The sequence below is a fragment of the Cetorhinus maximus genome, chromosome 17 (assembly GCF_964194155.1).
Source record: "Cetorhinus maximus chromosome 17, sCetMax3.hap1.1, whole genome shotgun sequence".
Taxonomy (NCBI): Eukaryota; Metazoa; Chordata; class Chondrichthyes; order Lamniformes; family Cetorhinidae; genus Cetorhinus; species Cetorhinus maximus.
In genome coordinates this window covers 33,621,462-33,641,848 of record NC_135895.1, presented here as the reverse complement: position 1 = coordinate 33,641,848, position 20,387 = coordinate 33,621,462, and the positions used below count along the sequence as shown (strand labels likewise).

The 20,387-nt window shown below is 41.1% G+C and overlaps 1 protein-coding gene across 1 annotated transcript in view; it reads left to right on the top strand.

The window, feature by feature from the left end:
• hectd3 (HECT domain containing 3) overlaps positions 1-19,779 on the top strand; it is a 56,645-nt gene extending 36,866 nt beyond the window's left edge. Inside the window, exons 14-22 of the mRNA XM_078560952.1 lie at positions 199-302; positions 2,495-2,614; positions 4,060-4,149; positions 5,437-5,643; positions 6,094-6,223; positions 11,833-11,907; positions 12,811-12,892; positions 14,135-14,206; positions 19,584-19,779. Of these exons, the coding sequence (XP_078417078.1) occupies positions 199-302; positions 2,495-2,614; positions 4,060-4,149; positions 5,437-5,643; positions 6,094-6,223; positions 11,833-11,907; positions 12,811-12,892; positions 14,135-14,206; positions 19,584-19,668 (965 nt within the window). The 3' untranslated portion in view covers positions 19,669-19,779. The remainder of the gene's footprint in view (positions 1-198; positions 303-2,494; positions 2,615-4,059; positions 4,150-5,436; positions 5,644-6,093; positions 6,224-11,832; positions 11,908-12,810; positions 12,893-14,134; positions 14,207-19,583) is intronic.
• The last annotated feature ends 608 nt before the right edge of the window (positions 19,780-20,387 follow it).

Below are 20,387 nucleotides of genomic sequence, written 5' to 3'. Positions count from 1 at the left end.
CCTGACATTTGTGTGGTGCAAGTGTTACTTGCCACTTGTCAGCCCAAGCCTGAATATTGTCCAAGTCTTGCTGCATTTGGACATGGACTGCTGGAGAATTGGTGAGTCATTATATAAACTATGTTATAACTATTCTGATAGACCCTCTAATCTATGAGGATAATAATTTAACATTAGTACAACTTTTTAAAACAATAGGTGGTGGATTCCGAGACAGCCTCTCTGACATCTCTGAAGAGCTTTGCCCGAGTTCTGGAGACAGTCCAGTGCCTTTACCCTTTTTTGTAAGGACATCTAATCAGGTATGTTAAAAAGATGACTGAAGAAAATGATTGGAGTCTTTTTTTATTTTTTTCCCCCTCTTAAAGGCATTGACTTGTACTGGGTTATGACTAAGCAGCTCTCAAATCTCTGGCATACCTTATCTACATCCATTTCTCTATCTCGATTCTGTATGGCACAGAATTGGCAATTGCATTCAAGAGATTCCAGAATATGGGAGAGAATAGGGAAAAAAATATTTCACATGGCGCAGTGTATGGTCCTGTGCTCATGATGGTGCTGAGGGATGTTGCTGAGGCCTTTACTGTGCATGCTATATGGGACCTGGAATTTTCTCTCACCAGGGGTGGGTTAGAGTGGCAGTGGGTGGGGAGGTACAGAGGCAGGAAAATTGTAGAAAATGCTGTCGAGCCAATGTTCCCGCCTGCTGTATTTCCAGGGGTGGGTTGGAAGTGAGTCAGAAATCCCCATGGCTGAGGCGAAAAGCCAGCTGAAGTACTTAAGGCAATTAAGAATGATCTTGCACATGGATTCCCTCTTTTCCAACAGCAAGTTATTCTCATGTGGTGTCTCCAAACCAGCAGGTTGGTGAAATGGAGTATATGGCAGGAGGAACTTCCTTAGTGAAACTGATAAGTTATGATGTCATTGATCAGCTACAATAAAGAGCTGTAGCCATGGCCAGTTGAGAGACTGCTTTGCAAAGCACATTGCCTCTCTGCGAGTGCTATCACTGCTTGACAGGTGATTGCCAAAGCTTGGTAGACACTTCACCTGTCCAGCACTTCACCCATCATCAGCTGCACTTCATGCTGCCTGTCTACTGCAGTGCAGCTGCTTTCTATTCTGCCACAAGGCCATTCACAGAATGATGGGATTGGCCACTGCGATCTAATTGGAAGGAGGAGAAACCCCCTTTGCAGGGTCAACAGGCAGAGGATCAATTTTCTTGAATTGTCTGAGCATCGATGCCTCAGGAGGCTCAGTCCCTCACAGCAGGTCGCTGCAGCCTCCTGGAACAAGACCTCCATCCTAGCGGACCAGGAGGGCTATGGCTAAAAAGAAGTGCCTATCACTGGAGGTCCATCACCACCCTCCCTTTCCCCACCCCATTTCTATAGCTCTCGCCAAGTTGTGTGCTCTGTCCTCCTGCAGGGAGGGATGAATGCTTGTATTGGTTTTTATGCAGAGAAGGGTAGGACACCATTTGTGCAGGATCACTGGTGACATTGAGTGCAAAATGGCAATAGACCCAGGGCAGATTTTAGTGTTGGCTGCTTAGTTGGGGATGTGTGGTGTCTGCAGGAAGAGGAATGAGTGGAGTTGTGTTGTGGAGTGGAGTGGAGTTGTGTTGACCTGAGGGGTACTGTAAGGACAATGCTGGACAAATCAATGTGAGGATTGGCACCTGAAAGTGTTATGCCACTCACCTCTCTTGCCCACCTGAGGTTCTGGATCCTCTTGGTTCGCTGTCTCCAGGTTGGAGGGAGCACATTGCTGCTGCTCATTTCCTCGGCCACTTCCACCCCTGCTTGCTTGGTTGGAGAGGCTGTCCTCTTCCTTCCCACCTTTGGGAAAGCTCACCTCGTTTCAGTCCCTCAAATCCCACAGCAGCACCTCCAGTTAAAAACGAGAGATCCAGTTGTTAGGGGCTGCTTTCACTAGCCTCCTCGCCATTTTCATGGGTTTGACAGTCTGGAAAATTTAAGTGCTGCTGAGCTTTTCTGAACCATGCTGTGGTCCCTATAAACAGAAACCTGACAAAATGGCCACATCATCCCTAATTGTCTGGGGAGCCTGGAGGTGGGTTCTTAATTGGTTTGCTACAGCAAAGACTAATGTGAAGGGCCACTGCTTGGAGGTTTGCGTTCCTGACTTGAACTATGTTTGGTCCTGAGGTTGTGAAAGACATCCTGTAATTGAAAAGTTCTTTAGCATCCTTTAGGTTCTGTACAAAATTCTGAACAACAAAAATCGCAAAATACAAAATAAATTGAGCGGTAGCAACGGTGCTTCCTGAAGTACCTTGCTGCCCCAGGAATTGTATTTTGGATGAGCCCTACCAGCAATTATGTGTGCATTGGCAGAAGCCTGGCTGTATAAACCAAAGCATGCGGAAATGCTAACTTTAAAGATCGCCAACACTGTTACATCTCAGGAATTGCCTGATATGGAGATGAGACAAATATTTTATTTAGTGTTTGCTTTCCAGGGTAACAGTACTGGAGAAGCACGAGATGTGTATGTTCCTAATCCATCCTGCAAAGAATTTGGGAAGTATGAATGGATAGGCCAATTGATGGGAGCTGCATTGCGAGGACGGGAGCTTTTGGTAATCTCTTTTGTTACAAATGTAATGTTTTTTAAAACTGTTATCTTTTGGGATTTTGTTTTTAATTTAGGATAAAATGAAGGAATGAAGAGGTTTATGTGACCTGTTCTGAATTCTGCCGACAGCAAGCGTGGGGGCGGGGCTTGCTCATTAAAGATTAAAGGGGAGCCCTGGTTGCTTTACTGGGAGGAAGGTGCAAAGTGTTCACATCATATACAATGGCAAAAGCATCTTTGCTGACAGTGGGTAGATTGTTTGTTAGTCTCTAAAATCCCAGGAAGATGTTAGGAATGTCAGGTTTTGTAAACGGTCGTACTCTAAACTGTCTATATAGTTTCCATGTAGACTGAAATTGGGAATCTAAAGGATAGCTAGTTAACATTTCTACCTGGTTACAAGGTCCACATGATTCATGTTGCCACGGAGATGGGTTTTGAGGGACTGAGCCCCACAGACAGGTTCAGTCTGCAACGATTCGAGAGAAAGAGAGAGAGCAGAGGCAGCAAGTTGCTATGTTTCACCATGCAAGAATGTGGATGGAGCCTGTTATTTGCAGACAGAACATGCAGACAGAAAGAACATATATGCACATTGCACCTGTTTTAGCTAAACAAAATAAGTGACAGCCATTCACTGACTTATTCCTTAGGGCAATGCCTTGACAAATCAGGGTCAACCTGCCTGGTTTAAATTTGAAACAATGCTTGGCAGTTAACTGTCAATCATCATCACTGGTGCATTCTCCATGGCAACGCTTCTACTAATCAGAGTCCACTTGCCAACCAATCAGCAGTGTCTTCACATATAGTATTCTTGCGAAGTGTCTTGATGAGTGCAAGATGAAAAGCTTCAACATGTCTCTTTTTTTCAACTTTATAATGTACGTTACCTGGATGTACCTAGTAGTTGCTTCCTCTTGTTTCCCCCCCTCAATTTATTCAGTTCAAAAGACCCCTTTAGAATCTTGTAAATTTAGAGTCTACAACTTAGTGCTTAAATAAGATTATTTTAGTTTAGTTTCCAAGCAAAGACACAGAAGGTGGTTTAGTAGGAATGCCTGGTCAGACATGGGTTGTCCTACGCTTTCATAATTCTTCCAGATTGGACGTTTCCAGTTTTTATTTAACTTACTGAATGAGAAGAAGTGAGGTATCCAGAAACTAAGTGCCACTTCTGATCCCACTTCCTCCCTGAACAAAGGAATATGAGAAAGTCATGTCAATAAGTTGTCAGCTCAAAACTTTAATGGTAGAAGAATGGTCTTAGATCACCTAAGTGCCCTCTGAGCTGGGAGTGAATTACACCTACAAGGATGAGATACAAAATGATATAACTGGAGTGTCTTCCTGTTGTTTTGACTTGGCTTTAAGAAAAGTAATATGCACAAATCCATCTTTATCTGAAGTATATTTTAGGCTAATGAGAACCATGTGAATGTTTGCCAGGTGCTGGCTCTTCCTGGAATTGTATGGAAACAACTAGCAGGGGAGGAAGTGAGATGGTCCAAAGATTTTCCTGCAGTGGACTCTGTCTTGGTGAGTTGTAGGTACTTTATAAATAGATCTATACTCTCTTAATTGATATGAGTAGACAATATACTGAATGCAGTTTGTTAGAAGTTTGCTTGTTTGAAGCTAATGGTTATTGCTGCAACATTCTGTTGTAGTTCATAACCTTCACTGCAGCTCAGTGTTTCTAAATCTATGTGAATTAGGTGATAGAATGAGTTCGTATACTGCACTTTATTTCTTGAACTTTGGTCCTAACAAATGTGTAAAGGTCTTGACTTTTCTCCTCCGGTTGCGATGACCTATGTGAAAGGAGATTCGGGCAGTTTCAACAACAACAATCTGCATTTATATAGTATCTTTTAGCATTGAAGCACCTTAGGAGGTTTTACATGGGAGCGTTATCAGACTATTACTTGACACCAAACCACAAGGATACATTAATACAGGTGACCAAAAGGTTGGTCAAGAGAGAGATTTTAAGAAGGAGACAGAAGTAGAGTGCAGGTAGCATTCTGGTGAGTTAGTGCTGTGCTTCCTCCAAGGTCAATACTTGTTCAGTAACTTTTTATGCCCAGTTAATAGATTCTTAACAGTATCAGATTATTGCATCTGCTAACAACTATACATTTTTTCTGCTGCCCCTTCAGGTTGAGCATTTTACTCTTCAGTACTATCTTATAATTTTTTTTGACAGTTCTGTAAGATTTTGTTACCTGTGCTGCATGAGAAAAGAGAAGTAATAGATTCCTCTTAGAGTGAGAGGCATGGTAGGATAAGGAGGAGTTGGAGTTGTACTATGAATCAGGGAAATCAAGGAGGATAGAGAGATGTGTATAAAAAGCAACAAGGATGTCCGTGCTGACCTCTTAATCAAAATCTACCTATAAAATAGCTTGGCTTCCTCCATTTCTTACTCCCCACAGAGCCTCTCACCTTTAATACTATATGTTCCCTTTTGAGAACAGTAGGAAAGAACTCTCAGACCCCTTCAACACTTTCTTTTCTCATATTGACAATGGAAGTAAGTTATTTATCGTATACTATCTGAGAAATAGTCATGCCACCACCTGGTGGGAATATGTATCTGCAACCTGCTCAGCCTATATAAACTGCATATGATATAGCTACAGTTAGCTGGAGCACCACTCAACTGAAATTTTAAAAAATACAGTAAACTGCAGATTATTGAAGATAGTAAAATTGTATTAAGATTTCTTCTAAAGTATCTATTTTTAACTGGACTAAAAACAAATAAATTGCTTACAAACTATAGTTTGGAACACTGAGGTCAGTCCCATTCCTTCTGTGCAGGTGAAACTGCTGGAAGCGATGGAAACCATGGACAAGGAGACATTTGAATTTAAATTTGGGAATGAGCTAACCTATACCACTGTACTCAGTGATCACTCTGTCCTGGACCTGAAACCTGATGGCAGCAACACCGTTGTCCAGTTTGAGGATCGGATGGAGTTCATTAAACTGGTACAAAAAGCAAAACTGGAAGAAAACAAAGATCAGGTAATTAGAGAGTCAAAAACAGCAGAGAAAATAGAAGAGCTGGAGGAGAGGGAGATGGTGAGATGGAACAATGCTGAAAAATGCTTGATAAGACTTTGTTGTACTTTCATTGACAAATATCCCATTCAGCACATTCCAGATCAAAGAGCAGATGGGAGTCCTAATTCATTGCAAACAGGCTATAACTGGGGTGGGGGGGGAAGGTTTTGTTGAAGGATATACAAACTTGCCCTAGTTTGATTCACTGTTTCATTTTAATTGTCCCTTCTGCATAAGAAAGCCTGTTGCCCTTTTGCTCCCTTCCCTAGATGACAAACATATTGCAGCTTTAACCAAATGAATCTATCCTTTCAAAATGTTTGGCCTCATTTTTTGCATCCAGATGTGCACAGCTTATTTAAAATCTCTGGTGGCCAATGCCTGTGCTTACATTTCTTTGGTCTGCCTCAGATTCAGGCAATGAGGGCTGGCCTACTGAAGGTTGTTCCCCAAGCAGTGCTTGACCTGCTGACCTGGCAGGAGCTGGAAAAGAAAGTCTGTGGTGATCCTGAAATCACAGTGGAAGCTCTCAAACGTTTAAGTAAGTACAAAAAGCCTATGTTTCAGACTTTTTTTTGTAATAAAAAAAAAATTATTCTTTTCCATAGTTTAGAGTACTGTTCAACATGAGGGATAGATGGCCCAGGCTGCAGATGATTCTAAATATAGCATCTGTGCCATTTATTTAATTTGTTCACGGAAATGGGCATTGCTGGCAAGGCCAACATTTATTGTCCATTCCCAATTGCCCTTGAAGATGTTGGTAAGCCAACTTCTTGAACTGCTGCAAACCATGTGGTGAAGATACTCACACCTACTGTTAAGTAGAGTTAGTTTTTGACCCAACGAAGGAAAGGAGAAATATTTCCAAGTCAGGATGGCATGTTACTAGGAGGGGAATTTGGAGGTGGATGGTGTTCCGGAGATAATTGAGAGGTTGCTTCCCTCTTCACGCAGTCCAGCCTTCCTTCCTACCCAACAAACGGGTAAAACATGGTACCCAGTGAAGTCCCAATATGAACGTCACTGAGACTAGACTATATCTAGAGATTTTTGATTAGGTTGGAACATCCACTGCTTTAGTACTGTAGTTGTTGAGCAACTTGCATCATACAGATATACACAATGTGCCTTTAAGCTTACCTTGTATGTTAATTGTGTATTAAGGATACTGCCTTACAGTTATGATCTTGGTGTAAGCTAGAAGCACAGAAGGACTGGGAGAAATTGCTCTGTAGTACCAATGAGCGACAGGTTTCCCACATCCTGGACATGAGCTATCCATTTCAGCCAGTGATGGTTATCTGTGTTTAAGTGTCACAAGGCAGAGCTAGTGATGAAGATGGCTGCACTTTTTTTTGGAACGAATCCCCAAGCAGGGGAATGTATGAAACTTAGCTGCTGGTACTTAGTGCAAACTTTTTAAACTGATATAGAATGAAAAGTTGTCGCAACCCATGGCCCTTGTGTCTCTAGTATGGGCTTCCAACTTAAACCTTGCCAATTCTGGTTTTGTGATCCCGTTGAGGAAGACAGAACCTTGTGTGGAACAGAACCATTCAAATAAAAAAGGTACTGAATTTGATCCATGGCTTTTGCTGTTAGCTAATCTGACCTGTGGTAATAGGGCATTATAATTGACCTCAGAATGTCAGTAAGGATGGGGGAGTGGTGGGGGGAGAATAACAACACTTTACACATCACAGAGGGGCAGATTTGGTCTCATCTCTTGAGGCCTCCCATGATTGAATGGTCTGTTGACGGCTGCTATCTAGGTTCATACGTAAAGAATGAATACTTGAGTGAAATACTAGAGGGTGGCCACACCTGTGGAAGTTATCCCAGCATTAGCTGATACCTTCTGAGATAAAAGGGAAGAAAATTGAGGGGGTAAAGCTTTATGACTTTTTAATTATGCTTCTTCAATCTTAACCTGGCCACATCATCCCCTTTGACACCAGTCTTCAAGTCAGTCTTGAAAAGGATTCCAGCATTGTCTTTGTTAAGTCCTCTTTCCTGCAAGGCTTTGTACTGTAGCAATTGCAGGAGTAAGAAATCGTCTACATTCAAGGTTGCCATGTTCCAACACTAGATAAATCTAAGGCTGGGAAATGTTTGCATTCAAGGGACTTGGGTGTCCTTGTACGTGAATCACAGAAAGCTAACATGCAAGTACAGCAAGCAATTAGGAAGGCAAATGGTGTGTTAGCTTTTGTTACAAAGGGATTGGAGTATAAGAATAAATTAGCTTTACTACAATTAATATCCTTGTTCGTCCTTCAAGGTGAAGATGGCCATGTTCATTATCTGTAGTGTTTGATCGGATTCCAGTGAGTGCATTGGTGACTACTAAGGCCAGTCTGTGCCCAGAAGGTTTCTACCGTAAATAGGACAGGATACTGTAGACATTGAGTTTTGGACAAGTTGATGGCTTGGGGTTTCCTCTCCTTGTGTTTTTTCTGCCTCTGATATGTGCTTGCTTTCGAAGGAGGGCCACAAAGCTAGCACACCATTTGGTTGTGTCAGGCGCAGCAATCCTGGGTGAGCTTCTCCCAGGAGCCTTAACTCGATATCAAAACTCAAGTGAAGCCTTCAGAGTTTTCCTGTAGCACTTCCTTTGACCGCCATGAGAACACACCCCAGACTCTAGCTCTCCGTAGAAGATTTGTTTTGGTAAGCGAGTGTCAGGCATTTTCTGTTTCAATATGGTGTGGATGCTTGGCATGCCAGCTTGGGTGAGCACCTCAGTGTCTGGTATTTTGTCCTGCCATTTGATCCTCAGAAGCTTCTGAAAGCAGCTCAAGTGAAAGTGGTTGAGCTTCTTGGCATGACGCTGGTACACCATCTAATTCTCAGATACGTGGAGCAGAGTGGGCAGACTTGCGCTATAGTCTTTCAGTTTGGTAGGCAGACTTGCTCATCTTCATTCCCAGACTGATGTTTGAAGTCAGCCTAAAGCTACACTTGCTTTGGCAATTCTTACATGTGTTTTGTCGACAATATAGACTGATGATGACAGTGCGCTGCCACTGCTGACAGGTTGTGGTCATGGGATGAAACCTTGGGCTCAAGATAGGGGCTTCCTGGAGCAAGCTGGCACATTACTTCAGTTTTCTTCGTGCTGATCGTAAGGCCAAAGTTCTCGATGCATTGGAGCACAAGTCCATGCTACGTTGCATGTCCAGCTCTGAACCAGTAGCTAGTCGTGGGAAGATCATGTAAATATTCGATTTTGAGTGTTGAATTTTAAGCTCTGGATGAACCTTTTGACTGAAAACTGTATTTACTTGAAATTGCACGTGCTGGCTTAAAAAAAATGACTCGTGTAACTACAAGGACAGATCGAATTGCTTTGAATTAATCCGTAACTAATGGTACTTATGAATCACATCACCTTTGGAAGGGGCCAGGCCTAACTCAATCACATGAAGTACAAATCACATCAGACCAAGGAGACCCAGGCACTGGAAACTGTATGAAAGGAGCAAGCCCAAAAACCCTCTTAACAGCAGAGAAAGGAGGCCATCACAAAGGACAGCCTCACGGCAGCGTGAAAGACGAAACTGCAAGCAAGAGAAGACTATGTGATGAGAACTACAAGCAAGACAATGCCATGTAACAAGTCCTAGCGTGCTACGCTGTCCATGGTTAAAACTAGTAAAGCCTATCTGAGCCTGGAAATTACTGCCTAGTTTTGTTAAGTTTTATATTTCATAAACCTTTCTGACTTGTTTCTAGTTGACTAATCTCGCTGTTGATTCCTTTGTGAACTTCAAGTCAGAATCCTTACATTGTGTACAGTCATCTGCAAAACAGGAAATTGCCAAGTGTCCTTGGAGGCCTTGATCTTTGCCTAGAGTCATCTCAGATTGAGCAGCTTCCCTTTCATTTGATCTCGATACCAAAATCACCACCATGGAGGACAAGGGAGGACATGGCAGAGTAAAACATGCTGAAGAGGTTTGTCACTGGCACGCAGCCCTGTTAACTCCATTAATGACTGGGAATAGGTTAGAAGACTCGCCATCATCCAAGACACTCATGAGCATGCAGTCATCGAACCATTGTGATGAAATTATCAGGACAGCTGAATTGCTCCACTACCTTCTAAATGCCCTCCAGGCTGACTGTGTCAAAGGCCTTGGCCAAGTCAGCAAACATAATGTAGAGGTCCATTTCTGTCCTTGGCATTTCTCCTGGAGCTGTGTAACTGCAAACACCTTATCTATGGTTCGTTGATCTTCTCTGGAACCACACTGACTCTCTGGCAGTAAATCTTGGTCAAGATATTGCACTGCGGTTCAGAAAGATTCTGGCGAAGATTTTGCCGGTGATGGAGAGCTGTAAGTTTCCTCCATGATTGGTGAGTTTGTTTCCACTTGTACAGTGGTTCAGTGAGCTTCTTGACCAGGCATTGACTACCAGCCTTGAAAGCACCAGTCTTGAAGCTTTGCCATGAAACAACAGGAGCTTGATTGCATTCGTTGTTTCTAGCAGTGTGGGCGAGTCATCAAGAGAGAAGTTGATGGCAGCCTGTTGATTTGCATCTTCATTGGATGAAGACTTATTAAATATGTGGTTAAAGTGGTCTGCCCGTCTTTCTAGAATTTGAACTTTTTCTGAGAGCAGTGTTGATCTTTCAGCACCGAGGATTGGTGATGAACTAGTAGACTGGGGCCCGTGGACAGATTTCAGAGCATCGTAGGATCACTTGGGACAAAATTTTTTTAACTCGGGCGGGCATGTGCCTGACCCACTCGAGCATGAAATGATGCGCATTGACGCTGGGCAGGCAAAAAGGCCAAGTGGCCTTTGCACATTTTAGGAAACCTCATCCACGGGCAGGAGGAGATTTCCTAAAGCAAATAAAAATGTTAAAACTTAATTAATAACACGTCCCCGCTCATGTGACAGTGTCATTTTTGCAATTTTAATTTTTTTTTATATACATAACGCTTCATCTCCCTGAGGCAGCTCTGAGATTATCAAGCGAGTACTCACGTGCATGCGCGAAGTTCGCACTCGCCCTCCTCCCCCCGCCTGCACAGGCAGCGCTGAGCGCTGCCGCTCACGTTTCACGCTAGGTGGGCCTTAATTGGTCCGCCGGCATGAAATCACCTTCCGGCCCCGATCGCGGGTGGCAGTTGGCTTCCTGACCGCTCCCGTCGAGCCTGCCCGACAAGGGCAAGATTCTGCCCTTGAAGTAAATGATGCATTATTTGTTTTTGTTCCACTTCCTTTTCAAATTGTATTTGCCCGGTTTTGTGGAGAGCCATATGGATATTTATTTTTGTGGAGTGAATGCATTGGTGTTGTGTATGATTCTTTGCACTGTGCGTGTTCCAAGATTGACACTGAAACTTGTAAAAGGCATTTACAGCTTATGTTTTCTATGCAACACACGTTGACTTGGATCAGGGTGTGTGAGTGACTTGTTCCTATTTCCTTGATGTTACTGCTCTTCAAGTATCTACTAGAAAATGGGCAGGAGTTCCAAGATTGATACTGAAACTTGTAAAAGGCATTTACAGCCTATGTTTTCTATGCAACACACCTTGACTTGGATCAGGGTGTGTGAGTGACTTTTTCCTATTTCCTTGATGTTACTGCTCTTCAAGTATCTACTAGAAAATGGGCAGGAGTAGCCTAGAGTTTCTTGGCCTCTGATATTTTTTCCTTCCCTGCACTGAGGTGCTCAACCTCCACTTGACACTTAGTGATGGCACAGGTCATAGCAGGAACTCATGGTATGGAGGAATATAGGTGAGAAGCTAATTTCTGTGCCCCTCTTTTTCTGTGGCATGTCACAGCCTAATGTTCTTCTGTCTCCCTTCAATTCAGGAAAGGTCATTGCATGAAAACCAAGCCTGTTTGGAGCAGACCTATTAATTTAGAAGGCCATAAGTAAATATACTGTCTGACCTAACAGTGGTAATAGGCTATGGGCGTTAGGGATTATTTCCACTGAAACTAAAGCTTCAGTTGAAATAATCCCTAATGCCCATATATCCTCTCGTCCTGCTGTGATAACTACATAGACCCTTCAAATTTGATTAAATAGTACTACTGTAGAATCAGCTGCCCAAGAAATAAAGCAATTCAGACTTTGTCAGCGGTTGTTTCTTACCTGAATATATCTATTTTTTTTAGCTCGCTTTGAAGATTTGGAGCAATCTGATACCAGAGTCAAATATCTTTGGGAAGCACTCACAAATTTCACTAATGGTAAGTGGCCTTATCCACTGTCATTGGACTTGTTAAACCAGCCTGTTCCATTGTCCATAATGTGAATGGTACCTGCATGATTCCTAAATTAAAAATTTTATGATGGCCAATTTGCTATAATTCAGTGGATATAATTAATAATTTCTGACAGTTTTGACATCTCTCATTAGACCGAGTATCTGCCACTGTGCGTGATAGCTAAAAGGCATTGGAACCCTTTTGCTACCTCTGAAGTATTACAATAAGAGCAGATTAATGAGAAGCGGTGAAATTATGACTATTTTTGTCCTAAATGGAACTTAAAATTATGATTAATGATTACAATAGACTGGCTGGTATGAATAGCGAACTTGGCTGTTCTGCATCTAGAATTTGAGTTTCCACTCCAGAGAGTTGAGCCCGTTATTCAGACTCTCGTTCTAGTGCAGCATAAAGGGAGTGCTGCACTCTTGGAGGTGCCATCTTTTGGATGAGACATTAAACCAGTCTGCTCCGTCTGCCCTCGCAGGTGGATGTAAAAGGTCACATGGTACTATTTTGAGGAAGTGCAGGAAGGTTATCCCCAGTGTTCTGGCCAATATTTGTCCCTCAACCAACAACTGTTAAAAAAAAAAAAGTTGATTGCCTGGTCATTACCTTATTACTGTTTGTGGGACCTTGTTGTGACCACACTTCAAAAGTACTTCATTGGCAGAAAAAATGCAAGTTCTTTTATTAATGCAGCCGATACAGGTTAATCCAATAAAAATTCCTTCCTTCTGCTGGCCGTAAGAATCTGAGTTGGAATAGGTTTGAGATAGTTTCAGTCATTTCTTAGTCTAAGATCTCAACAATAAATAGCCATTGATATAAGGTACTGTTGGAAAATGCTTATGTGTATTTCCTTTCTAATTTATCTTCCAGAGGATCGTAGTCGGTTCTTGAGGTTTGTTACAGGTAGAAGCCGTCTGCCTGCACCTATATTCATTTACCCAGACAAGTCAGGGTAAGTGCCTTAGATTGTTGGATTGTGATTGCCCTGGGTGATGAAAAGTGTGCTGATAAATGAACCAATAGAGTGCAATCAGCATCCTACATTCAAATGGAAAGCAAAATGAAAATCAATGGTGAAAAGATGAAAATGTTGTCAGAGGAGTGCTGTTGTGATTTACACCAACAGTTTACCACAGGAAATTCCTGATCTCCCTCCTGGCCACCAGGTAGAATTCAGGTACACCAGATGTTTCCTCACCAGAGGATACTCTTCATCACTGCAGTGCTTGGCTATGGAGCACTGGGAAGAAAGCCCTCAATCTTCCTTCTGCAGAAATGACGAATGTTACAAGACTCTGAAGAGGATGAAAGTGGTGAGATAGCAAGATGTAGGTTCAAGAGTTAGATTTTCTTTTTTAGTTAATTTCTAATCTCAATTGCACATTTAACCTGTTTTTTCCCCCTTTTCAGCTGTTGATTGAGTTGTGTATTTCCAGCATTTGATGTTTTTCTTTTGTTTTAACATTTTGCTTGTGGTGACTTTTTAAGCTTCCTGATCTCTTGGCTGGTATTTCTGACTTTCCAATATTGGTTAAAAATGAAGATATGGTTGTGTTTGACCTTTCCTAGCTTATTAGAGCCTCCTCTTGTTTCAGGTTTGAGAGTATATCGTAAAATATTGTTTTATATAAATGGGGAGTTTAAGGTTTGGGACATACTTTCAACATTATTCTTTCTTAACAAATATTTTGTACATTGAAGGAAAGTTATTGCTTTATTTTCCTACTTGTGAAGGAAAATGATATTGCACCCAGGATCCTGCTATCAACTCATGTTTCATAGTCAGAAAAGATCTTTGCTCTCATTGTGTAAGGTCGGATCAGGATCCTCAGTCTACAAAGCATTAACCTGCCTCCTGTTAACCCAGCTGAGACAGAGATCTGAAAGATGGCCAGGTTTGAACGCTTTGGGGGTAAGTGGTGATGGTGGGGGTGGGGTGGGGGGGGAGGAGCAACAAGCCAGCATATCTTGGTATTCCATATGGTCATATAACACACATCCCATGATAATTCTGCCCCTCGTCATGGATATTAACAGCATCCTTTGTTTCTTGGGGTATTTTATCGAGATTATCTAGATGTTACTAAGAAGAGAAATGAAATAAGTCTTTTTATTTCATATAGAAAATGTTATTTTAAAAATCCTACAATATATGGTATTTGCTACAAACATTATCATTTTGTTTCTTTAACAGATCAGAGAAAACAGATGCTCTCCCAGAGTCTTCCACGTGCTCCAGTACACTTTTTCTACCAAACTACTCCAGGTCCGTTTTTTTTTAAATATAGAGTTTCTTTTTCCTGATTTTTCTCACCTCCTTTCCTAGAAGTGATGGCTCTTGTATTTTAACAGACAAAGGCAGTACTCTTAAGCATTGTTCACAACTCACAATATCACAGATCCTGCAGTGTCAGCCAGCATTTGGTGCATCACAGCCAAATCCAAACTCTTTCTCCCTTGAGGTCCACACATTCCTATTCATACAATCTCCAGACTCACCAGAAGGGTTCAGGAGCCCGGGGTGCTCTCTTTTTGTCTTTGGCCGGAAGGTATTGAGGTGAATTGTAGCACTGCAACATCTGCCTCATCTGAGGTTAGATATCTGAAGTGCCATTAACCATTAAGTCATTGGAGCGATGGTAATTTTTCTTCTCTTAGTCTGTGTGCAAGTGACTCCATAGGTGTTGATAGTCTTCTACTGTTTATCCAAGTGGTCTGAGCGCATGTATGAGCCTAGGCAGACAGTTTGGTTGCTGTAACAAAATCTTGCATTTATTTACTGCCTTTGTCATAGAGGTGCACAAGAACATTTTTCTAAGGTGCAATCATATGGGGGTGATGTAGCCATATATCACTAAGTACTGGACTTGTCATTCCCGATCATAGATTCGTAGAATAGTATAGCACAGAAGGACCATTCAGCCCATCAAGGCTATGCCAGCTCTTTCAAGAAGCAATCCAGTTAGTCTCATTCACTTATATCCTTGCAATTTTTTCCTTCAAGCATTTATTCAATTCCTATTTGAAACCTAATATTGAATCTGTTTCTACCACCCTATCAGGCAGTGCATTCAAATTCCTAACTACTAGTGTCTCAGGTTCTTTTATTAATAACTGTTGGAAACAGTTTCTCTTTATTTGCTCTATCTAAACCCTTCATGACTTTAAACACTATCAAATCTCCTCTTAGCCTTTCTCTGTTCTAAGGAGAACCATTCCCATTTCACCAGTCTATCCACAAAACCATATCTTATCCCTGGAACCATTCTAATAAACCTCTACTATACCCTATCCAAAGCCTTTACATTGTTCCAAAACAATGGTGCTCAGAATTAGACAAATTGTTCCAGCTCGAGCCAAACCAGTGTTTTTACAGGTTTTATGTAGTGTTGGTGTTATACAGATTTAGTGTAGCTTCCTGGCTTTTGTACTCTTGTGTTTAAAAACCCAGATCCCATCTGCTTTGTTCACCTGTCCTGTCACCTTTTAAAGATTTGTACACTTACACCCTTAGGTCTCTCAGTTTTTGTATCTCGTTTAAAATTGTACCATTTATCTGATGACTACATATGTTCAATTTCAAGATGTCTTTACTGGAATCCTAGCTTGTATTTATTGTTCCTCTACTTTCACTCTGGACTGGGACAGGAGTCTGGTTATAATAATCTGGACTGAGATCAGTTACCTTAGATTTGAATGTTATTTATGGGAAAAATAACTATAAAAGGGTTAGATGAGAGAAGGAGTTATCCATCAGCTAAGCATGTCTTGGTTTAAAGCTTTACTGTAATTTTAACTTGACCTGCTTTTGTTTGGCAAGATCTGAATTGTTCTGTTTGTCAGTTAGATTGCTATATGGAGCAGTGTGCGGAGAATTCAGCAAAATAGGAATTTTTGTCTTTATTCCAATTGCTTTCTCAAACTTTCAAAATTGAAAACGTAGACTGAGTTCACAAGTAATTGGGCAATGCTGCATGTTCAGAAACTAATTAAGATCAATTTTATGTTGATGTTTAATGATTGCAGATGAAAATCTAGTTTGCAGTTACTGTCAGGTCTGAAAACCTGCAGATTATCTATCTCAGGGCAGGGGACAGAAGTTCCAAACAATAGTGGTAAGGCTGTTAATTTTTTGATCACCTCATTGCTGCAGATAATCTATGAAGTTGAAAAGTGTTAAATAATTTAAGACAGGAGAATTCTTCAGTAGTCAATAAAAACAGCAGTTTCCGTGAATGAAGTTCACATCGTCCTTGTGCAGCAAAAGACTATGGCAAGTAAATTGAATTGTTTGGTCCAAAGGAGCTATTGCTTGCCAAGAAACTGAAGTCATTCCTGAAAAAGCATCTTAACCCATTTTGGACTGTTCTAAACTGCTTGTTAACTATTGTATTAACTGTTGTCTTGTTGCTTTTGCAATGTAATTTATAGAGGAAAGTAGTTTTGACCTGAATAAAATGGTATGCCATTTTTCCACCATCTTCTCATATTATACAAAAATAGTTACACCTTTCAGAACCTTAGGACATGCCAAAGCACTTTACGGCCAATTAGGAAATCTGGACATTTTAAGTAGGAAATGCGGCAGCCAAATTGCGCTCAGCTAGGTCCCATAACACAGTGAGATCATGACCTCCTTCAGTTCTTCTGAATGAATCTTCTTTTTCAGTTCTGAGGAAGTCACATTGGACTCAATGTTAACTCTGAACCTCTACACAGATGCTGCCAGACCAGCTGAGTTTTTCTAGCACTTTCTGTTTTTATTTCAGATTTCCATCATCTGCAGTATTTTGTATCTGCAGTATTATATAGATAATGACCAGATGATCTGTTTTAGTGAAGCTGGTTGGGGGACAAATATTGGACAGGACACCAGGGAGAACTCGCCTGATCGTCTTTGAAGCATCTGAGAGGGCAAGCAGAGCCTAGGTTTAACACCTCATCCAAAAAGCTCTGACAATGCAGAATTTCCTCAGTACTGCACTGGGGTGTCAGCCTAGATTTTGAGGTGCCTGAGCTCTCAATCTTTTGTATTCTCCATCAAGTAGTTTACTGTGATTTAGGATTGTCTGAGTCTGGGCTGCATTGACCCTTATTGTAGCCAAAAATAAAAATGCACCTTTCAGTTCGTAAGAGACTATTTTGTACAGAAACCTTCAGATCCGTGAGAAAGGAATTGAGGGATAGGGGAAATTGGAGGGGCAGTGGAACCCAAAGGAGCCCAACTATGATGGAGTCCCCTGCAAACTTGACGAAGACAATCTTGTCCTTTTAAATTACTTTTTGATGGCAGGTGAAGAGAGTCCATTGCACAGACTTCCTGGATAAGAAGTTCTGCAGAAAATATCATTGACCACTAGATGGTGCAGGAGAACACCTGTGCTTTCTATTATTCCCTGCTGGAGCTCGGGATGCAAAGGATTAACACTATTCTTTCTATGAGAAGTTCTCATTGGCAGTGCTGCACGCTGCATTCCCTACAGAGGATATTGGAGGAGCAGTCAGTTTGGGTCACTTTATTACAGCTTGTAATGGACCAGTTATTGAGTAGCCTATGTATTCTCCCAGGACATGGATACATTACAAAGATAGAGATAAACCACTTAATCCACAAAAAGGAACATCCTGTTTGTTTACACAAGTGCAGCCTGGCTCTATCTCAGTGAAACTCATTCTCTAGAGTTGGACATATGAAGTTAGTTCGACCCTATATATATTGCAGTCTACTTAACATCATTTGGAAGATTATTTCTATAAATCTAAATTATCATGTGCTTGAACTGATCTAAATCATGGAACTAATTCTCCCAGCTTCTCTTCCATCCAACTAAGATATTTTGGGGACATCCATGATTCTCATAATTTTCTGCAGAAAGAAAACTAATTTGAAGGAAGGGATTTGGATAAACTTGCTAAATTATGTATTCAAAATCATGTTCTATTCTGTTTGCAGTTTAAAATAATATTCATTTTTCAGGAGTGGCTGAATGTTGAATTCAGTAAGTGGAGGAAATTTTTTTTGCTAAAGCAATCTGTCTTCTGGCACTCTTTCATGCTACAACTGTAGTTCAGCTTAGTTGATGAAAAGGGATTTGGCCTCACACTAACACTACATTACAAATGAGCCTACATTCAGCATCAAGGCCTGAACTGGATAAAGTGGTCTCACTTACCATTATTTGAGAGTCAGTTTGACCCTTGGCACCTGACACATAGTCCAAGTTTAGCATGAGCACAACCTGGTTTTAACTTTGAACTTGTGAAGTGTAAATGCACTTATAGGTATCCTTGCTGTGCTTTGTGAGTGGGGATGTGTTCTTTATTAAAATGTTAGTGACAGAATATCCATACTTTCTCAGACTTCGTTTTTATTATGTCGGTAGGATGTTCACTTTGGATTCTTTATATGGAATCTTGTTCACACATCAACCAAATTATTACCTGAATCCTGAAGTAATGTTGTGGGGCATTAATGTACTAAAGCATTGTGTTCAAAAGAAATTCTTTCTTCTGCTATTTTAATGAATACATCAAATAGTTCCATACAGGTACATTAAGCTTCTATATAAAATTATCCAACAATGTCATTTTAAGATCTCTTAGATTAGCGGATGGACTCGGCACTCTCTTGACTTCAACGTCTATTGTTTACCCTTTATATTGCTATCACACATTTTGGGATGGCAAGCTCAAAGTGAAAGAACTAAGAATTCATTGGATTCTTCTTGCTTGGGTACATAAACTGACAGTAAAATCATGTGATCAGCTGCACTGATGCATTTATTGGCATTTATTGGAAATAATGTTTGAGTGAATATTTGAAAAAAACTGAGCTACACCCAGTTCAAATTCTAAAGAAACTGGTTGTTGTAACGGGTTTGATGTTCTTCATTTATAACTTTCAAAGGTGGCAGAAGCTAAGACTGAGGAGCTCAAAATCTCCTCATGCGGCTTACTGAAAAGGCCTCGTGGGAATATGTTGACTGGCCTCAGTGATCCTAGATCTGCAGGACAAAACTATCCAAAGTTCAACATCTTACTCAGTCAGGCTGTTGTTGTTTTGATGTGGGAAATGGTCAGGGCTGCTCTTCAGATAGTAGCACTGAGGCACATTTATTGAGGAAACTTTCCTGGTCAAAAAGTAAAGTGTTCCATTCTCTAGGATTTGGAAATACAAATTCAGAGCAAAAGATCATTTAAAGAAATTACAAATTTAAAACTCTTTTTTGTAAATGTCAGTACAGGAGGAGGCACTTTGGCTTAGCGTGGACTTGTCAGTGAGCTATTTACATTTCCAGTACGTGAATTAAAATGGTCCTTAGACTTTTTTGCTATATTAAAGGGCATACAAGCACAGATTGTTGTGCTATACAGTTGATATAAGGAGACCTTTCCATTTGTCCTTCCTCAAATGCTACCTCATTTCTCCTCTAGCTTCCCCTGAGCCACCCACTTCAGCTTTGCCTATGCTTGTCTTCCTTCCTGAACTAAGTGCAGTTATGATGTGGTTAACAGCAGCTATTTGTGAGCCACCAAGGTTCCCCTGTAATAACACTAATTAAAGGCTATACATATGCATACAGTTGCACAAATGTTTAAGTATCTTCTAATGTGTTTTTTTTTAATCTGTGCTTTATTTGTAGTGCAAAGCTTTGTGAAGAGAAGTTACGATATGCAGCATACAACTGCGTGGCGATAGACACTGATATGGTACCCTGGGAGGAGTGACAATCAGATTATATAGAATTGAACAGGATATGTTGGTTGCTGAAATTGGTTATGCCGACTTACGACTGCTTTAATTTTTTTGTGCTGTCTATATAAATGCTAATTCCTTGAGATTCAGAGATTTATTTTTATATTTGTTTTTTCCCCCCTGTTGGAATACCAAGTCTTGGCAATTCACTCAAACCAATTAGAACTGTAAGTTCCACACATCCTGAATATATGGCAAGCCACCATGTGACCTATGGAGGCCTCCTACCTTTGCAATGGTTTTTATTTAGCGCTATGTGGTTACATGGTTTGAGAATACCACTTTGGTTTGAATAGGGAAAGTATATTCTCTGAAATATAAAGGCTAGCCAATCCTTTACACAAAAGTAAAATTGAACACAATGGTTTGAAGTTTGCTGGGCATTTAGCAGTGGGATTGGTGCCATGCAGGCTGGTTAAAATCGTGGAAATTGATGACAAGCTGGTAACCTGACATCTTCCCACCTCCATTCCACCAGGTTTCCCAGGGATGAGTTGACTGTGCATTTGGGAATCCCCATGGGTGAAATGTTCACCCTATTAAGGCAATAAAAATACCAATAAAGAGCCATTTTAGGGTTGCAGTAGTTCTTTCCCAATGGGCACATAGGTTGCATGCCCTGTAGGCAACCCGGCAAGTGCTTAGAAAGTTATCTGCCAACATGTGGTTGCTATTGTTGAGCACTTGTATC